The sequence below is a fragment of the Poecilia mexicana genome, unplaced genomic scaffold (genome assembly GCF_051168715.1).
Source record: "Poecilia mexicana isolate PSO_F unplaced genomic scaffold, ASM5116871v1 scaffold_13, whole genome shotgun sequence".
Classification (NCBI taxonomy): domain Eukaryota; kingdom Metazoa; phylum Chordata; class Actinopteri; order Cyprinodontiformes; family Poeciliidae; genus Poecilia; species Poecilia mexicana.
In genome coordinates this window covers 30,992,020-31,009,907 of record NW_028263382.1, presented here as the reverse complement: position 1 = coordinate 31,009,907, position 17,888 = coordinate 30,992,020, and the positions used below count along the sequence as shown (strand labels likewise).

The 17,888-nt window shown below is 41.3% G+C and overlaps 1 protein-coding gene across 2 annotated transcripts; it reads right to left on the bottom strand.

The window, feature by feature from the left end:
- Positions 1-281: 281 nt before the first annotated feature.
- Positions 282-17,160, bottom strand: hic1 (hypermethylated in cancer 1). Of its 2 annotated transcripts, none has more exons than XM_015003296.2 (2): positions 15,594-17,160; positions 282-10,600 (listed from the first exon to the last, which is right to left on the bottom strand). In XM_015003296.2, the coding sequence occupies exons 1-2, from the start codon at positions 15,643-15,645 to the stop codon at positions 8,394-8,396; spliced, it is 2,259 nt and encodes a 752-aa protein (XP_014858782.2). In that variant the 5' UTR covers positions 15,646-17,160; the 3' UTR covers positions 282-8,393. The 2 variants fall into 2 exon arrangements, with proteins under 2 accessions (XP_014858782.2, XP_014858783.2); XM_015003297.2 differs by having other exon boundaries at positions 16,960-17,160.
- Between the last annotated feature and the right edge of the window lie 728 nt (positions 17,161-17,888).

Below are 17,888 nucleotides of genomic sequence, written 5' to 3'. Positions count from 1 at the left end.
CGGAAAATGAACTGAAGTAGCTCATACTTGCGGTCATCATCGCACTCAAATGGGATTTATTGTGTTTTGGTTTTTTTTGCCTCATATTTTTCTATTAATGAAAAACTCATTTCATGGGCAATCAATGTGGCTTCGAATATAAATGTTTAGAATTACTATAAATCAAAGTAGCAAAAAGAAATGGGAGAAAAATATATTGAAATTATTCACACATTAGAAATGTACACAGGTTGTTTTTTTTTTATGTATATTCAAAACAAAAGCAGAAATCGACTCTAAAGTCCATTATGCAATTTGTTTTATTGCCAAGTTGATTTGGAGTATATCTGCAAAACAAACAGAAAAAAAAGACATTTTTCACATTGGCTTTTAAAAAAATAAAAGCCTTATCAACAACAACAACAACAAAAATCATCAATACATCATTATAAAATGAATTTCTTATAAAAACCCACAATTAAATTTACACAGAAAAAGAAAAAAATAGCTATAAAACATTTCGACATGCAATAAATACATTCATTTCATGAAAGCAAGATAAGATCAATATTGACACAAAAAAAGGCAGAATGTGTGTTTTTTTTTCTTTGAAATACTGTTTGGTTTAAAGTATTGCTTTGAATTGTAACCACCGCAAAAACAACAAAAAAAGAAAGAATAAAGGATTGGAGTCTGCTCATGTTTTATGAAGTTCTGCTGCAATCAGATCTGTTTTGAGGTCCTGAAAAATCCCATTTCCACTGTAAAGTTTTGACACGCGCTTCAAGTTCTGCACTTTTCCAACTGTTTCCAACAACTGCCGTCCGCAAGGCACTTTGTGCTGCTGCTGAACTTTTGCATCCTCCCTAAGACTCAACGTGAGCTTTATCAGATTGTAATAGACCATATGAACGCGTAAAATATGTTTTTATTCAGAACCAAAGTAGATGCCTTCTGCATGAGGACCATTGAGGCTTTTGTTGGAATGGAATCTGTCACTGGCGTGGGTTTTTCTTTAAAAATGACTTTCTCAACTAGGAGCGACACTCCAAACGGAGCAGGGCAACCTAATTAAATCTGACCTAATCTGGTGCAACCGTCTGCCAGCCAGCTGTGTGTGTGTGCGTGTGTGTGTTTGAGATTTAAAAATGCTCCAATTTCTGACTCTTTTTTTCATCTTTTCTCTTTGTCTTTGAGTTTTGAACTTATGCTGTAAATCAAACGAGTCAATCCATGTTTTTTTCTGCATTTAACACAGCTGAGCAGATGTAAAGTGACATCCGAACAGAAACCCTTGCAGTATCCGGGCTACAAAGGCACACACTGTGGGGTAATCATCTCGGAAGACACAACGACGTGAGCAATCATTTCAAAAACCTGACAAGCATTGCTGCAATCAGCGACGCAACGGCAAAAATCGTCAGCTCAAAAACAGCCACGACTATCGTGTGTGAGCTGTTTGGGTTTTTTTCCCCCTCCTCTGTTTCTGTTTCTTTTTTACTCTCAACTTTTCTCCTTTTACTTGTTCTCTCTCCATCTCCAGCGCATGACTTGGCTGGTGCAACCAAGGCGCGACTCAATTGTGCAATTTCAAACATGTTTACTTTACTGGCATCTTTCTGAGCATATTTTCCCCCTGAACATTTCCCCTCGCATTATTCTGCATTTCCTCTACAACAGCACACTGTCTTTAATCTTCCCTTTACCACACCGTCTCTTGGCTTAAAATCTGAATATAATAACAGTGTCGGATACTCTTTTGTTTTTTTTTTTTGGCCCATCGGTTTGCACTTTCTTCAAGTACGCATCAAAGCTCATTTTAGAAAGGGGGGGGGACCGAGAAGAAAAAGAAAGTAGCTCTTCACGTAAACATTTAGACAACAGTCATCTTCTGCATGAAAAACAGCTGGAAGTTAAGCAAGTTAACGGGAGAGGAGGAGCGCAGAGCGAGGTGAAGAGGGGAGCTGTGCTCCGTCAGGGTAAAAGGGCAGCACAGCTAAGCTGTGCACCGGTGGGAGAAAGGGGAGGGAGGAGAGCCAGAGGGAGGGTGGTCGTGGGACTTCTTGGGAAAGCTAAAGGCATAATAAAGTTTTTGAAAAATATCACAATGCGGCGATTGCTTGGTTTTTTTTTTTTTTTTTTTTTTCGCCCAAGAAAAGTGCAGTTTGGGGGGAAATAAATGGAAAGCAGCTGCTGCTTGTAATAAAAAAAAAGTCTTGTTCCTCGTGCTTCTGAGCAGCGGGACAGGTAAGACATGTAGGTGGACAGGTGCAACAAGTGAATACATCAGATAACTGAGATCATTTGCTAATTAAGGCAGAAGAATATCTGTTAAGACTATAAGACAGTAATATGAATACAGCAAGACTTCAGCATAAATAAAAAAAGGATTTTTTTAAAGGTTTTAAATATTAGCTAGAAAAATGCTGTTTTTGTTTGTGAATATAGTGTTCAATATAACAAGTTTACTTTGTTTTGATAAAGCCTAGATTTTTTTATGCAGCTAAACTTAAGATGTTGGTTCAGTCAACTATTGGCTGGGCTTTCCTGCAAAGGATATTAAGGCTGATAAATGAACTGTATTATTAATTAATATATTAAATTGAATATATTAAGTTAAAAAAAAGCTTAGTTCTGATATGAATTTCTGCATTGGAGCGAGAATGTAAGTTTGTTTTTGTCTGTAGTCTAGCCTAGCTAGTTATTGCAGTTAGGGCTACAGTAAAGCGTTCCAGCTAACTGAGCTTCTTATCCCTGATGCTAATCATGTCACCGCTAATGGACAGCACATTCTAGTCTAGCTTTATGCCACCTTGTTTGAGTGCATTTAAAAATGTTGTGTCAAGCTGTAGCTAGCTTAGTGACACCACTGATACTAAAGTCAGTTTGCTAACAGAGTTTCTGAACCCTGTAGCAGTTGATGAAGAGTTAAGGTTGTAGAGGAAATATTTACATGCTACATTGTTTAATAAATGCTAAAGCTAACAGCCAGTTTCAGGAGTGTGCATTTAGGCATAAATTAATTTAGAAACTAACAGAAGTGCCATGATATACCAGATAAAAGAAGACCTTTTCTATAATGCCAAATTAGTCAGAGGCCTAGCTTGGTTAGGTTTCACAGTTTGACGTGCAAAAGTCATGAAATTTGTACTTTAGTTTTGCTTTTACTTCTGTCATGTCTGCTAAGTGCTTTAGTCTTTTTGGCAAACGCTGTAAAATCTAATAAAAGTTAAACAGCGGTAGGAGAACGGGACAACTCTGCTTGTCAGAGTCACATAATCTTTTCCTGCTCTGCTGGTGGAGAAACACTTTCTTTTACAAAAACTGGCAAAGAGCCCTCTAATATGGCCTCTCCCTTTAATTTTTTATTTCATTTTATATGACTGCAAATCAGTTTTTAAGAACTTATTAAATAAATTTCAGAGTATCTTAATCTAAACTTTTATGGCGGCCCTGAGTGGCTTCTGTGTTGGTTTGTCATCTAAATAACATTAGCGAAGGCAAATGGCATAAAATCCCTTGGGGCTACACCAGTAAATTGAAACAAGGCTCCAATAATTTGACTGACTAAATTAGACAGCCACAGAGAAAAAGAAATACCCCGGCCTTTTTATTACTTATTTACATTTTACTTTCGGAGCCACATGAAATTATTTACAGTGCCATGCTGAAGCTATTTCACCCCACTTGAACTTTTTTTTTTTAACATTTTGTTAGGTTACAACCACAACATTGTATGTATTTAATTGAGATTTCATCCGACAGATTTACCCAAAGTAGTGAATAATTGCGAAGTAGAAGGGTAAAATGCACAAACTCTATAAACATCCAAAAATGAAAATCCAAAAAGTGTGGAGTGCATTTGTGTCTAGCTACTTAATTCTAAGTAGAATACATTTAAACTATGTTAGGGGGCTACTTTCATAATTTAAACTATTTTCTGATGAAAAACCAACAACTGGGCAAGTAAACAACCTTAAATATAAACCCTAAAATACAATGAAGCAGCTTAGACGAAAACATTCAAGTGTTAAACTGGCCCAGTCCATACAAAAACCCTTGTTGAGGATAACAATACAAGAAATCAGTTGTGCAAAGGCTTTGCAAACAAAGAATTAGCTAGTTTGCAAAAATTATATCAAAAATGAATAAAAATGCATGCCACACTTTTCAGATTATTTATAAATAAAAAATGGAAACCTATGACCTTCTTCACCCCACTTTATAGTTATGCACTTCTCAAACAAGATACACTCAGGTTTGCGGTTGTAGCGCAACAAAACATGACATTGTCTGTAAAGATTAGGAGGGTAACATCTCAGATACAAACAGTATCCCTAAATATATATTTATCACCCTCAAGTCACGGTCACTGTACAGCTCCTAAAGCACACACCCACAGTGACACTGAGCAGAAGTTTTATTCCCAAAGAGCAAATAAGAGGAAGGAACAGAGAAGATACAGTCCTCTGCTCTTCTGAATCCAGGGCTTCAGAAGTACGAACAGGCTTTTCATACTGAGACAATGGCTCACGTCCACCCCGCTGCGCTCTCCCCGCTTCTCTCCCTCCCCATATCTGCTTGTGAGCAGAAACACACGGCACATCCTGCTCAGCGCTGCTCACCAGCCAAAAGTTCACTTCCTGCTCCTCGGCTCTTCTCCTTCGCAGCAAAAAAAAGAAAAAAAATCTATTCCCAGGACACGCACTAACACAGCTCATCTTACGCCCAGATAGAGCGGTGACAGACAAACAGACAAGTAAATATTTGCCCTGCCCTATAGATGCTCTGCCAATGTACACTGCTGCACACGTTAAAGCAGATGAAGAAAATTTCAGAGTGCATACTGTAAAAAAAAAAAAAAAAAAAAAAAAATTCAAGCATTATCTTTCCATTTCCGCTCAGCGCAGATTTGAAGTGGAAACGTATCGTGTTATTTTGGTGGTGCTGGCAAGGAGTTGGATTTTCACTTGAGCCAGTGAATGAGAGAGAGCAAAGGAGCCTCGAATTCCCACGACTCACATCCGCTTGTTCCTACATTTTACGACACATGCACTTGTTTATGGAGCGTGTTTTTTTTCTACCACCGAGAGCCCTGTGAGCAGTCGTTTTAGGTTTTTTGGTCACAGAGCTCAGCTGAAGGCACCAGGCGACCGAGAACGAACAAGCCGGCTTCCTCTGCGCGAGCGCGACCTCTGTCTGGCCGGTGTCAAAAGTTCAACATCTTCAGGAGAAAAAGGGGGCAGAGCGACGTGAGGTTAGTTTCCGAGATACTGCCGGTTCTGTTTAAGGAAGTGCTGATGAGGCATCACATCACGTCTTTGTGGGTGGGGGAGATATTTCAAAACACAGCACTTGTCACCTAGATATTGCCGTATATGTGGCTAAAGACAATTTAGAAAAAAAAATAAAATAAAAACGCAAACCGTGTATACCCAGTTATTAAAAATCACAAACATTTACAGCCTCTAATGGTGTAGAAGTAAAACATGTCAAACGAAGCGCCTCTTTGAGGACGACAGTAACTATATATGAAAAAGCAAAACATAACATCACATGTAATCTCTTCACCCATAAAGCTATAATAGGAAAGGTAATGTTCAAACACACGAAGAAAAACCACAGGTTTAAAAACAGGGACTGCTTTCCCATTAGTAAAGAAAAAGGTGTATTTGTCATGGGGTTGAGGGGTGGTTGATATTTTTGGGCTAAGGTTTACAAAATCTTAGCTGGGTTCAGTCCTGAGGTAAGCACCAGTCTTTTTGTTTGTTTGTTTTTTTTTTCCTTTCTTATTTTAATGTGCGCCACAAATCAAAAAGAAGACAAGAACAGAAAGTCACAAGATAAAGCATGCTCGATATGATCATATGCTACTGGAAGAGACGCCCTTAAATTATTGTTACATTTGAAAAAAAAAACATATTCACAAAAGTGAGGCACCTTTTTTTTTCTTTTTTTTTTACTTTAAGGCTTTCAGAATAACTACTTCTGTCACAGTGTATTTATGGCTTTAGTCTTCACATTCACCTCCAGAGGTTGGCGTTGGCACTATAGTGGTCAATTTTTTTTTTCCTAATCTAAATCAAGGACTAGCTATAAAAAAAAAAAAAAGGCCAACATATTCTTTGGTAGAAAGAACTGCAGACAAAGAAAAAAAAAGTGCCTTCAAAACACAACTTTTTTTTTTTAAGTGCTGTTTGTGTTTTCAAGTTGGAAGAATTCCTCGGTCACAAAATAAGTTTTTATCTCAAAACTCTGGCTTGAGCGGGGCTGATGGGGGAGAGGCAGAGAGGCAAGAGGAGACAGTTGGGGCTCGGTTGTAACGTTTTACAGTGGATCAGAGGAGTGAGATGGCAGGCGTGAAATGGGACATCATGCCGGCGAGCAAGTGTGAATTGTCCAGGAGAAAGTGGGATTTCACAGGGATTTACTGGAGGACAGCAGCTGGGGGAGTGCTTGTTCACCCCACCGGCTTTTTCAGGGAAGAGTCACAACAGGCTGCTTTCTTCTGATCGTGTTGCTGACAGATTAGCAGCCTGCTGTGTGCGAAAGGGAACATCATCCCTCTAAGTTGGTAGAGTGCTTATAAGGCAAGGGGGCCACAACAACGCTGAAAAATGAGAGGGATGAGAAGCCATGAGCCAGTATGAAGTAGAGGTGCAGGAAAAAAAATTATTCTATAAAGAATCGCAATTCCTAGTCCTGGGAATAATGAATCAATTCAAAATGCTCAAAACTTGATTTTAAAATGCGTTTTAAATGCAGCTCGGAAGTATTTAGAATAATTCTTGGACCATTTTTTTTTATTTAAGAAAAAGCCAGGCAGCTAAGCTAACCTAATGTAAATGAATTTTATGCACACACCCTATTTTTGTGTGGATATAAACGGATTAGATTTGATGCGGTTTGGAATATTAAAGAAATGCTTTAAATAAATCTTTTTCTCTTATCAGGCAAATCATTTAAATACAATCTCCACACCGTGTGAGTGGAAAAATTGGTTCCCGTTTCAAAAAACTCTTCTGAATTGAATCGTGACCATGACAATTGGAATCAAATAGAATCGAAAGATTTCCATCGCTAATGAGAACACTCATGAAATCATTAGACTGAGTAAAAAATGTCACAGATTCACATTATTGAAACCAAATAGTCTTCCTTACAGAAGAAAAATTAAAATAGTTTTGCTCTAAGATTTGGAGTTTATACATAGACACCTGTTACATTACACTGACTGGAAGTAATGAGGTAACAGGTGGGGGAGGGGGGAGAGAGGTTCAGTGTTGCTCAGTGCTCCATCATGCAGCCCCTGGAATCTAAGGAAGCGTCCACAACGAGGCCTCTGACCACTGTTGATCATCACTCAATTATTAAAATAGAAACAATGTCTGTCAGTCAGTGACAGACTCCTTCGTCACTAATTCAGCCCCGGCGTATGCCTCTCTGCCTCTCCGTTTCTACAAAAGCACAAACCAACACAGGCGAGTCGTCATGAACAGGGATTAGTGTGTCATCAGCTGGGTATGTGCAATCATGTCCCACTCATGAGATCACAGGGCTCTGCTCAGTGCATCTCCAAAACAGCTGAAAGCAAAGGAACATTTGTCACACTGCAGAGGAAGCTTTAGCTCAAGAGTGGTTGAAAGCCGGGTGTAAAGCCGATTAAGCCACCGCTGCTGTCACATAAGGGATGAGCATTTATCCGCACAAAGCCCAGCCCCTCGCTTGGGAGTGGAGAAAAAAAAAAAGGCATAGAGAAATGCATTATGTTTCAGCTATTTCACATAAAAGGGGGAGACAAGCAAAGAAACAAGACACACAAAGTATCCCGTACCCCAAGATTGTACAAAAAAAATTATAATAATAATAAAAATCCAGGTGAGTTGCTTTTTTCTTAATGTTGTTTAGACCTGAAAAGTTCTGAATATTGAAAAGAAGTCCTGCATATTGTTCCTTTTGTGCTTTTTTCTTTTTCTTTTCATACATGAATAGTACACAGGTTTAGGGTCAGATTGCAAAGTATCTCTGCAACATGTTTTCTTTGGATTTCATCATATACAAAAATAAATAAACAAATTTCCTTTTGGTTTTGATTTAGTCACTATGGCTCAATGGTTGGAATTAAGAAAAAGAAACATGTTTCTTTGCATAGACTGTACATAAATACTGAAGTTCTTTCAACGAGTGTCCCTTGGTCACAGAAAGTAGAGCTCCTTTATGAAGGAGGATTTAAAAAGATACATTAGATGCATAGAAAGGCACTTACAGTCCAAACAGTTCGGTGTGCATGAGCAGGCCCAGTTCCACCCGGGCCTGAGTCTGAGGTGCAGAGGAAGATATGGAGTTGAGGTGAATGGCTTTCGAATACTGCAAACTGGGAGTGCGCGCAGACCTGTCTGTGATTGCCAAATGTCTTAGCTGGGCGAGTAGCGGTCAATGGTTCGGCTGTCAGAGATTGGTTGGGGAGGAGGGGGAAGTGGTTGGCCCAGGATGTCCATCTTTTCATGGGTGAGGCCCAGATGCTCCGACGCAAGCTTGGTGAGAGGGTAGAGGCTCTCGATGGCCTTTGCGTCTGCCACCAGTTGCTGCTGCGCTTGAATGAGAAGCTCGTTGGCCTTCTCCTGCTTCAGCCCCAGGTGCTCTGCTGCGTACTTGCTCAGGGGGTATATGCCCTCTGCAAAGTCCAGCTTCAGCTTCCCATCGGCCGTCAGGCCGCCTCCGGTCCCCCCACCACTGTGCATCTTCATGTGGCTGATGAGGTTGCGCTGCTGGGCAAACTTCCCACCACACACCTGACATTCATAGGGCTTTTCCCCGGAGTGGATGCGCATGTGCTCAGTGAGGCGGTACTGGCGAGTGAAGCGCATCCCACATGAATCGCAGGCGAAAGGCTTGAGGCCCAGGTGGCTGCGCATGTGGCGCGTCATGGTGCCACGCTGTGTGAACTTCTTGCCGCAGATGCTGCAGGGGTAAGGCCGCGTCAGCCAGTGAGTCTTCTCGTGTTGGCGCAACGTAGCCGGGTCTTTGTAAGATTTGTCACAGTTGGAACAGCGGTAAGGTCTGATCATCTCCCCGATGGTTCCCGAATTCAGGCCCTGGTCAGATTTGGTCTCCAGATGCGACATGCTGTTTGGAGTGTTGCCGCTGTTGAGGCTTCCGTAACCGTTCGTGTTGCCGCCAATGCCTTTGGTGCCGCTGTTGTTGTTGTTCCCCATCTCCCCAACAGAGCTGTACAGCTCCTCCTCTGTGTGCGTCTCCACATGTGCGTTGAGCTGCTCTGAGCTCGGGAAGCCTTTATCGCAGGGGATGCAGACGTACAAATTGTCCCCGAAGCTTTCGGGCTCGTACGGCATGTGGAATCTCCCGATGGGGCCAGTAGGGGATGGACGGCCCTCGCTGCTGCCCGTCTCCTCCGTGCCAGAGCCACTCTTGTCATCCACGCCTTCGCTCTCCTCCCCTGGCTTGTGATGATTGTGATGCTGGTCCCCGTTCTCAGCCCCTTCCTCTTCATCCTCATCCTCGTCTTCATCTTCCCCAGCATACGGCAGGGGCTCGTGTTTCACCCAGCGGTAGATGTTTCCCATTTCTCTTCCTGCCTCTCCACCTTCTGTCGGGGTGTCAGGGCTGGCGGGGCATGGGTAGCGGTCTGTCCCTTGGGAACCTGAGCGATGTAGATGAGGCAGGTGGGGGGCTAAGGGCTGATTTAGGTGGGGAAATGGTGGAGGGGTGAGGGAACCTGCCTGCTCGACAGACTCCATCTTTTCGGACATAAAAGCTCTCCCATTTGCCCCTTGAATGGGACTAGTGGCTCCACTTAGAGTTCCATCCCTCTCCTCATTGCTGTGACTGTTTGTCATATGGGTTTGAGAAGGTGTGTGTTGAGACTGGGAGGTGGGGCTTTTTTTGGAAAGATCGAGGCCGAAGCTGGGGGAGCAGTTCCTCTCGGCGTGGCCAGGGCGTCCCAGCTGAGCAGGCAGAGATGGGAACACCTGAGAGGTCTGGTTGGAAGTGGGGGCGTACAGCTCACCGCTATGGATGGTTATTCGATGGGGGACCAGCTCATCCAGCGACGGCGCCCTGGGTGTGTTAAGAATCCCCCCCGGAGGACAGGACTGAATCACAGGAGTAGAAACCCTAAACCTGCCTCCACTTCCTAAGCCCATGCTGTTGGGCACCATTTTTGGATAAGGTAAAAATGCGGGACCGGGACGGGGAGGGTACTTCGCAGTTCTCCGCAGCTTCTTTTTGCACAGGGCCACCAAGTCAAGCAGCTGCAGATAGCTGGCCGCTGCCAAGATGGCACCTAGATTGGGTTCAGTGGGAGACGTGGGGTCTCCCTCACTTAGGCGCCCGGTGTAGATGTAGTCCAGGATGACCCTGAAGACGGCTGGACTCACCATCTCATGGTCGAGGTTGATGAGATTGTCGTGGACCACCAGGGACTTCAAGTAGTGGCTGCTGGCGGCCAGAATGTTCTTGTGAGCTCTGAAGAGCGCGTTCTGCACCACAATGATGACATCACACAGAAAGCCTTTGGTGCGCTGGCTGTTGAGCTGCAGGAGGAGATCCCTAGCATGACTTGGAACTTCCATGGCATCCAGCATAGTCTTCAGTCCACCACCTGCAAGAGCAAAAATCTGTAAAATTTCATGCAGAAGTTGTTGTTCTGAAGTCAGCAAAAAAAGGGCATACACAACAACATGAATGAATCGGAAAAAAATGTTTAAAAAAATAAATTATTTTGCATATTGGATTAATGAGAGTTTGATTTCTAGCATATGAATGCGTTTTAAGTTAAAGTTATCGTTACAATTACAGAAATGGGTGCACAGAGCATGCTGCTTTTCAGCTTGACAGGTTGGAAGGTAAAAAATTCTGATGTTTTTTCCGATCAGTGAACACACCATGCATAAACACTTGCAGATTGTTGTATCAACAACACTTTGAAGTGAAAGCTACTACTGTTAGCCTTCTCCAGTATCAGTGAGGTGCACACACAGATGTATGAAGGTAAATGGGTCAGTGGATGCTTTTTTTCTGATAACTGCACACTATTTGGTCTTAGAATCTCATCCTTGCCCTGCAGTATTATCACTCTTCATTTATTTTCTATGTTTTTAATACTTTGCATGAATCTACGTGCCTCGATATCCTGTCACTTTGCGGCTGCTACACCTGAATTTTCCCACCGTGGAACAATAAAGGATATTTCTATTTTAAGCTATTCTATTTTATTCTTTGGAGTTCATTCAGGTCTCGAAAGAGCAAGGTTAATAGCAGTTTACAGTAAGGCTGTAAAAAATAGAACAAAGTTGTTATTTTTATCTTTTTGGGTTTTCAAAATCTATCTTTTGGGAAACATGTTGAACTTGAACATACAGGCAGCTCTTTTCAAAATCTCAGAGTTAAGTTTAGTGACGCTAACCCTGCTAATGGGTAACATAAAATGCTAAAGAAAGCTTTGAATGTACACTCTACAGTTTATCTTTATCTTTTCACAGACTGCTGTCCCGTGGTCTCTTCTAATTTAAATAATGACTTTTTATAACTTAAAACACATACAGCTCTGGGACAAATGAAGAGACCACTTCTCTGAACCCCATTGAAAAGCCTCCTGGTTGTTCACCAAATATTGATTTCTGAACTCTTCAAATGTTAGTATTGTTGTTTTTAAATGAATATGAACTTGTTTTCTTTGCATTATTTGAGGTCTGAAAGCACTGCATCTTGTTTGTTTCTCAATTTCTACAAATAAATACAAAATTAATTTTTGCTTGGCATTTCGGAGACATGTTGTCAGTAGTTTATAGGATAAAAGCAATGTTCATTTTACTCGAACATATCAATATAAAAAGTAAAAATCGGAGAAACTCATCATCATTTTAAGTGGTCTCTTAATTTTTTTCCAGAGCGGCATATATTTTTAACTCTATTTTTATATGTATATATATGTGTGTGTATATATATATATATATATATATATATATATATATATATATATATATATATATATATATATATATATATATTTTTTTTTTTTTTTTTTTTTTTTTTCTCTTATTACATTTCTTGAAGAGAAATCTAAATTGGCCAAAACAGCTTTGCAACAGTTGAGAAGTAGGCCACAAAATTCAGATTTTTAATAACAGCCACTTTTTAATTTTGCGTTTTATGATTTAGGTTGAAACTTCATCTGACTCCACCTGACGGGAATGAAAGGAAAGTGTGTGGGACGCGTCCACGAGGGCCAGTCAGCAACAGTGAACTTTTTGCCGAAGGTGAGCACCAGGAATGGTTTTCTCATTAGCAGAAATTCAAGTCTGTGCGTTGACCTCCTACTCGGCGAGCAAAGTGGAGAGAAAGAGCTTGAGTTACCCAAACCTCAGATATACATCTATTCTGTAAATTGCCAGCTTCCTGCTAAAGGTATTCCAGAGGAGCAAGCGCAGAGCTTTACACAAAGCGAGAGACGAATGTTTCACAAGTGTGATGAACAGCAGGTATAAACCGGCGGGGAGGAAGGACGCGTCCAAAAAAAGAGAGAGCTCCAGCTCGCTCTTTCTCCTCAGTCATATAAGGACCACAGAGCACATGAGGTGTAAATCAGTGTTAGACGGTTCGATACTTTGCACTGAGACGGACTCCAGGAATCACACACACACACACACACACACACGCACGCACGCACGCACGCACGCACGCACACACACACACACACACACACGCACACAAACGCACGCACTTAAACATCAACACTGATTGTTCCATCGGGCCTAAAATAAACGATGCAGTCCAAATGCATGAAAAGAGCCGTATTGTTCAAGCGGTGGCATCCGAGGACAGTTTACTTCTGAGATTAAACGTCTCCAGTCGTCCCCCAGGGGCCTTGGTGTCACTGATGGGGAAACAAGCAACTAAATAAATATCATGTCATCCGTCTGATCGCAGTCTTCCTGACACCAGCTCATTCACTTCTTGTTTATTTCACCCGCAGCGCGAGCTCTCAGAATAAGAACGAGGAAGTATGAACTTTTAGAAAACCTTGACGAGTGAACTCATAAGAGGAGGAACTCGTGAAGACGAAGAAGAAAAAAAAAATCTCATGTTGATTTTTATCCTTAAAAAAAAAAGTGCAGATTAGATTCTTGAAACTCGTGGGGAATTCTTAGCACTGTTTCTGATGATCTTCTTAATTTTTTTTTTTTTTTTGCAAGTGCACCTTCAGCATGACAAATGACAAAATGGAAAGTCAGTCACAGTGAGGAGTGGCAGTTGTAGCGAGAATTTCAAAATGCATCTTTATCTTACAAAAACTCCAGCATGTTTTTTTTTTTTTTTTGTCTATAAACAGCCTGATTATGACAATAAATACCAATAGATGACAAAGAAAGAACGCCCAGGTTGGATCAGACTCTGTGAGGTCACTGTCATTGCATATGTTCACACCTCTGATTACTTCTTTCTCTGTCTTGCTTCTGTTGCCTCTCTACTTCACAGCGTCCGTCGGACGCGCTGGGTGTAGAAGTGAACCAGATAAAAGCGTGGCTCAACTTTTCAGACTTGCTGAAATTTTCTCTCTCCACTCCATTCAGCCCATTATCGCTTGGTGTCAAACTCTGATACCATCAGTGTGCATTCTCAAGCAGCAGGCCGGCGCATCAAGCAACGGCTGCATCGGAAGCAAACAAAAAAGAAAAAAAAAAGAAAAACAGTCTCTCTTTTTGCACTGACTTTTATTTATGAGGATGGATATTAAAGAAAGCTCAACCTCAACAGCACTGTGTGTGCACCTAAATGATGTTGTGCGTACAGCACATTATTCTGGGCTATGTGTTGTGGTGACAACAAGCATGATAACTGTGGTCTAACCATGGAGATACCAAGTTTTGCTTTGTTTTGTTTTTTTAATCTTTAGCTGCTTAAAAAGCCCACATCTTTAAAAAATATATATATATCTCAATGTGACCTTCATGCAAAAAATAAAAATGAAAAAAGGCATAGTCACAGTTTTAATCACGGTATGCAAAAAGAAATTTATAGAACTGTGAAGTGGTGTATGAAGATGATATTCTGCTATTTGCATTGCATTAACGTTCCGCTTTTGTAATTTTGTGGGTATGGAGAGAAGCAAAAAAGAAAAAAAAAAGAAGACTCCTAGCCCTGACATCTGTTCGAAACATTGACATTTCGTTTGAATTTAGCCACGCTCATTTAACTCTGCTCATTTAGTACTTGTTTTATTTTTATTTTCTGCAGCACACAAGCAAATGTTCTAAGATTTAACATCAGCTGCAGCCATCTGAGTGTACGTATAAGCACTAAAAAGAAAGTTCTTGTGAAGAGTTTAAGTCCGGTCAGCAGAGATCAGAATCAGTTTCCTGCTTTTAATGTCAACGCATCTAAAAAACTCCTCACAGATGTCTGAGATGCCGTGTAAAAGGGACATGTTAATTTCACCAGGAATAAACGCAGTGACAGACGAGAATGCTAAAACCATCACGTTAATTTATAACCTGAGATTTCCGTCCAGGCAAACCCAGAGCAGAGCCAATTTCTGAATAACTGTCGATTTGTTCCATTTACTCGTTCAATCTCCCATTTCGAGTGCGATTTCCAATTCATTAAAATCCAATTTTGGTGTGTTTGTCTTTGTGAATTCGTTGAGAAAGGGAATGACCCCCGTCTGAGAGCCGGGGAAGGCGCACTCAGCACAGACAGAGAGAGGGCTCCAGGCTCCGGGGGTCGCAGGGAGGCAGCGCTCCTCTCAGCCTCCGTCCCTAATCTGTTTTACTCCGCTTCGTTTATTGTGCAGTAAACCGAATCACGAGTGAACCCAGCTTTCTGATCTGAACCCATCCCCAACCTCTTCCCATCCAAGCTCACAAATGAAATGTCAGAAAGTGTAGAATCGCTAGCAAAAAAAGAAAGAAAGAGAAAAAAACGTGTCAACTTATTATGCACTGAGAATGTTGCTGAAAGCAGCTTCAGACGTGTCATCAACACCTAAGAAGTTCCTTCAAATCTCGCTTTAGCCAAAGGAAACCCAATTATTGTTTTCTCTAAGAGTGCGCTACGCTGCGCGTGAACGTCGTTCTCGCTATATTAAATCAACAACATGACTAATGTTACGTTAAATAATAATAATAATAATAATAATAATAATAATAATAATAATTTTTAAAAAAGCGATGGAGGGGAAGAAATTGTTTGAAAACAATACACGATGGGATGTTAAAAATGCAGAATTAAACATGTTACTCGTCTTTACGTCATTTTCGATGACAGCATTCATTCTTACGCACGTAAAAAAAAATCCGCATTATCTTACGAATGCAATATTCTCCGTTAATAATAAAAAAATAAAAAATCCGACTATCTTTAGGTCGTCTAATGTGTGATAAAGAGGACAACCTCTGTATTGTTGATCAACTTCGACTTTGAACAAAAACGCAGCAGAATGTACACTGACTTTAACAAGTAACAATAATAATAATAAAGAAAAGAAAAATCAAATAAAGAAAATAAGATAAAGCTGCTGCCGGTTCTGAACCGGACCGCATAAATGTCATCCTTCCTCCCCCCGCGTGTCGCTGCCTGAGCGGTTCGGCTCTTACCTGCATGCCCGATGTCTTCTGCCATCCGATCTAAGTCTCCCTTAATGATCATCTCAGCAGTATCTGGGAGTCATATCTGACGTTTCAGTGTTCAACTGCCAGCCTCCAAAAACCCATGCCAGTTTTCCGAGCGCGTCTGCCAGCTCTCTTTCTCTCTCTCTCTCTATCTCTCTCTGTGTCTTGCTCTCTCTCTCTCTCTCTCTTCTTTTTTTATGATTATTAATTGATATGAATTTCTTCTCGTTCCTTGGGTCCGTCCTCCCTCCCACCTACGTTTTTTTCTTCCTCCCACTGTCTCTCACTGCCCCTCCTCTCTTTCTTATTCTTTAAGAGAAAAAAACATATATATTCCTATATGCTCGCACCAGCATCATCTCCCCTCCTCTTTTCTTTCTCTCTTTTCTTTCTTTATTTTTTCTCTCTCTCTCTTAATTTCCTTAGCTATTTTTGAGTTTGCCCAATAACGCGGACCGAGATGATAATGGAGCCTCTGTGCGCCTTAAGTGTTTTAGCGCCCCGTGTGATGTCAGTCTATAATAAAACTAAAAGGTAAAATCGAGGGCAGGAACTTCAAGTGACCCCGACGTGAACTCCTCAACACATCGTCTTAAAGGGACAGGCAGCCGTCGTGTAGATCCGACGGTAAACTTTGGAGATGTTGGGGAAATAATTTGCGGGGGGGAAAATAAAGATAAAAAAAATACTATCAAGGAATACGTCGTATTTATTTATTTCAATTTAATCCTGAGATGCAATTTCAACTAATTAATTTGACTTTAATTTTATCCTGAGAAATTGATTCATTTGTATTCTGATTTAGTCTAATTGCTAAAAGGAGAAGGAAAAGGTCGTCCACTTTTTCACAAATATGTAAGCAAATCCCCTCAAATTAAGCTACAAATGTTCAATTTCTAGACAATAGAGCCAGTAGGAGGTTTGACTGGACACCTGCTGTGCAGCATTAAGTCCTCTAATCGTCAGCTGAGACGGATCCAGCCGATGGGTTGTTTACGCAAAGGGCCTTCGGGGCGAATAACTGTAAATATGATAAATATACTAAATTAAATGTTTGTATCCCCTTTTCATTTAGGACGTGTTAATACAATGTTTGAACTTTGTTTACCTTAATTATTCTCGAGTTTCTTTTTAATTGCTAAATGTTCTCGACCACTTTTCAGCAAATATTACAGCTTCATTTTTTTAAATTTAAAAAATATCATTTTTTTTAGATAGACGGATGAGTCAAATCCACATGGTTGGTCCGCGTCCGCTTCATTCAAAAAGATTTAAAAGGAAGCCATATAAGAAACCCTTGGATGAACTCATCCCTGCGGTCTGGATGCCATCCCTGCCCCCTCTCTCTTACCTCGGACTCATGTCTGGTGCTCCCGCCGCGCGCCTTCGCTCCTTTTCGGCATCCGCGCCCCCCCTCCAGCCGCCGCCGCTGTATTCTCCGCTGTTCCCCACCGGAGTCCTGCGAAAAGCCCAGAGAGAGAAAGGAAGAGATGTCTCTCCAGGACTCTCCCCGTCTTTGCGTCTCCCAGTCTCAGTTCCCCTCTCTCCGCAAGTCAAGATTTTCTCACGTGTTAACAGGACTATCTGACACTTTGGGGCTGTATTTTTTGGGGTCCGATCGGACCAAACACGCGGCCCCGGCCGAGAGTGTACGCACACAGCGACACCTAACGGCAGAGCGCCGTATAGAGCCGGTTATCCGGGGCCAGTTCAGCACGGGGAGGTTCTGAGTTTTGTTTTCCCGGAAGACAACAGGAAATGCACAATCGGTTAAGTGACATTTTACTAACCGTGGATAAAAGTTTAAGTTTACTTTTTCAGATTCACAATGAGATATAAAGTGATGGATTTCAGATACCTGTACTTGTGACATGGCACACTTATTGTTATTATTTAAATTTATGATGTATTTTCTCTGTTTCCCACATGGCTGACCTTACAAATACTGGCTTTAGTGATGAAAGCTCCAACAGGACGATGATGTTAGTTCATCCAAATCGGCTTTAGTTAAAATTAGTTTTCTGTAAGGACCCCGGCCTCCACCCTATTAAACATGTACAGAATATGCTGAAAAGTTGAGTCAAAAATCCAGAAACTTGTCAACGGCTGCAAAAAGTGCGTAGTGGAGCTAAGACTTGCTATGGGCCAATTTATCTGAGCCTCTATGTACAAAATGAACTTTAAATTTAAATGTTTGGATCCAGGTCTGTTAAAGGTGGTGTATTGTGTATTTACACATATAGTGCCATTTTATAGCACAGTCAAGCAGCTATGTTACCT

Coding starts and splice junctions, on each gene's coding strand:
- hic1 (XM_015003296.2), bottom strand. CDS start 15,645: ATGATCATTAAGGGAGACTTAGATCGGATGGCAGAAGACATCGGGCAT. Junction 10,601..15,593: donor AGAAGACATCGGGCATGCAG/GTAAGAGCCGAA, acceptor TTGCTCTTGCAG/GTGGTGGACTGAAGACTATG.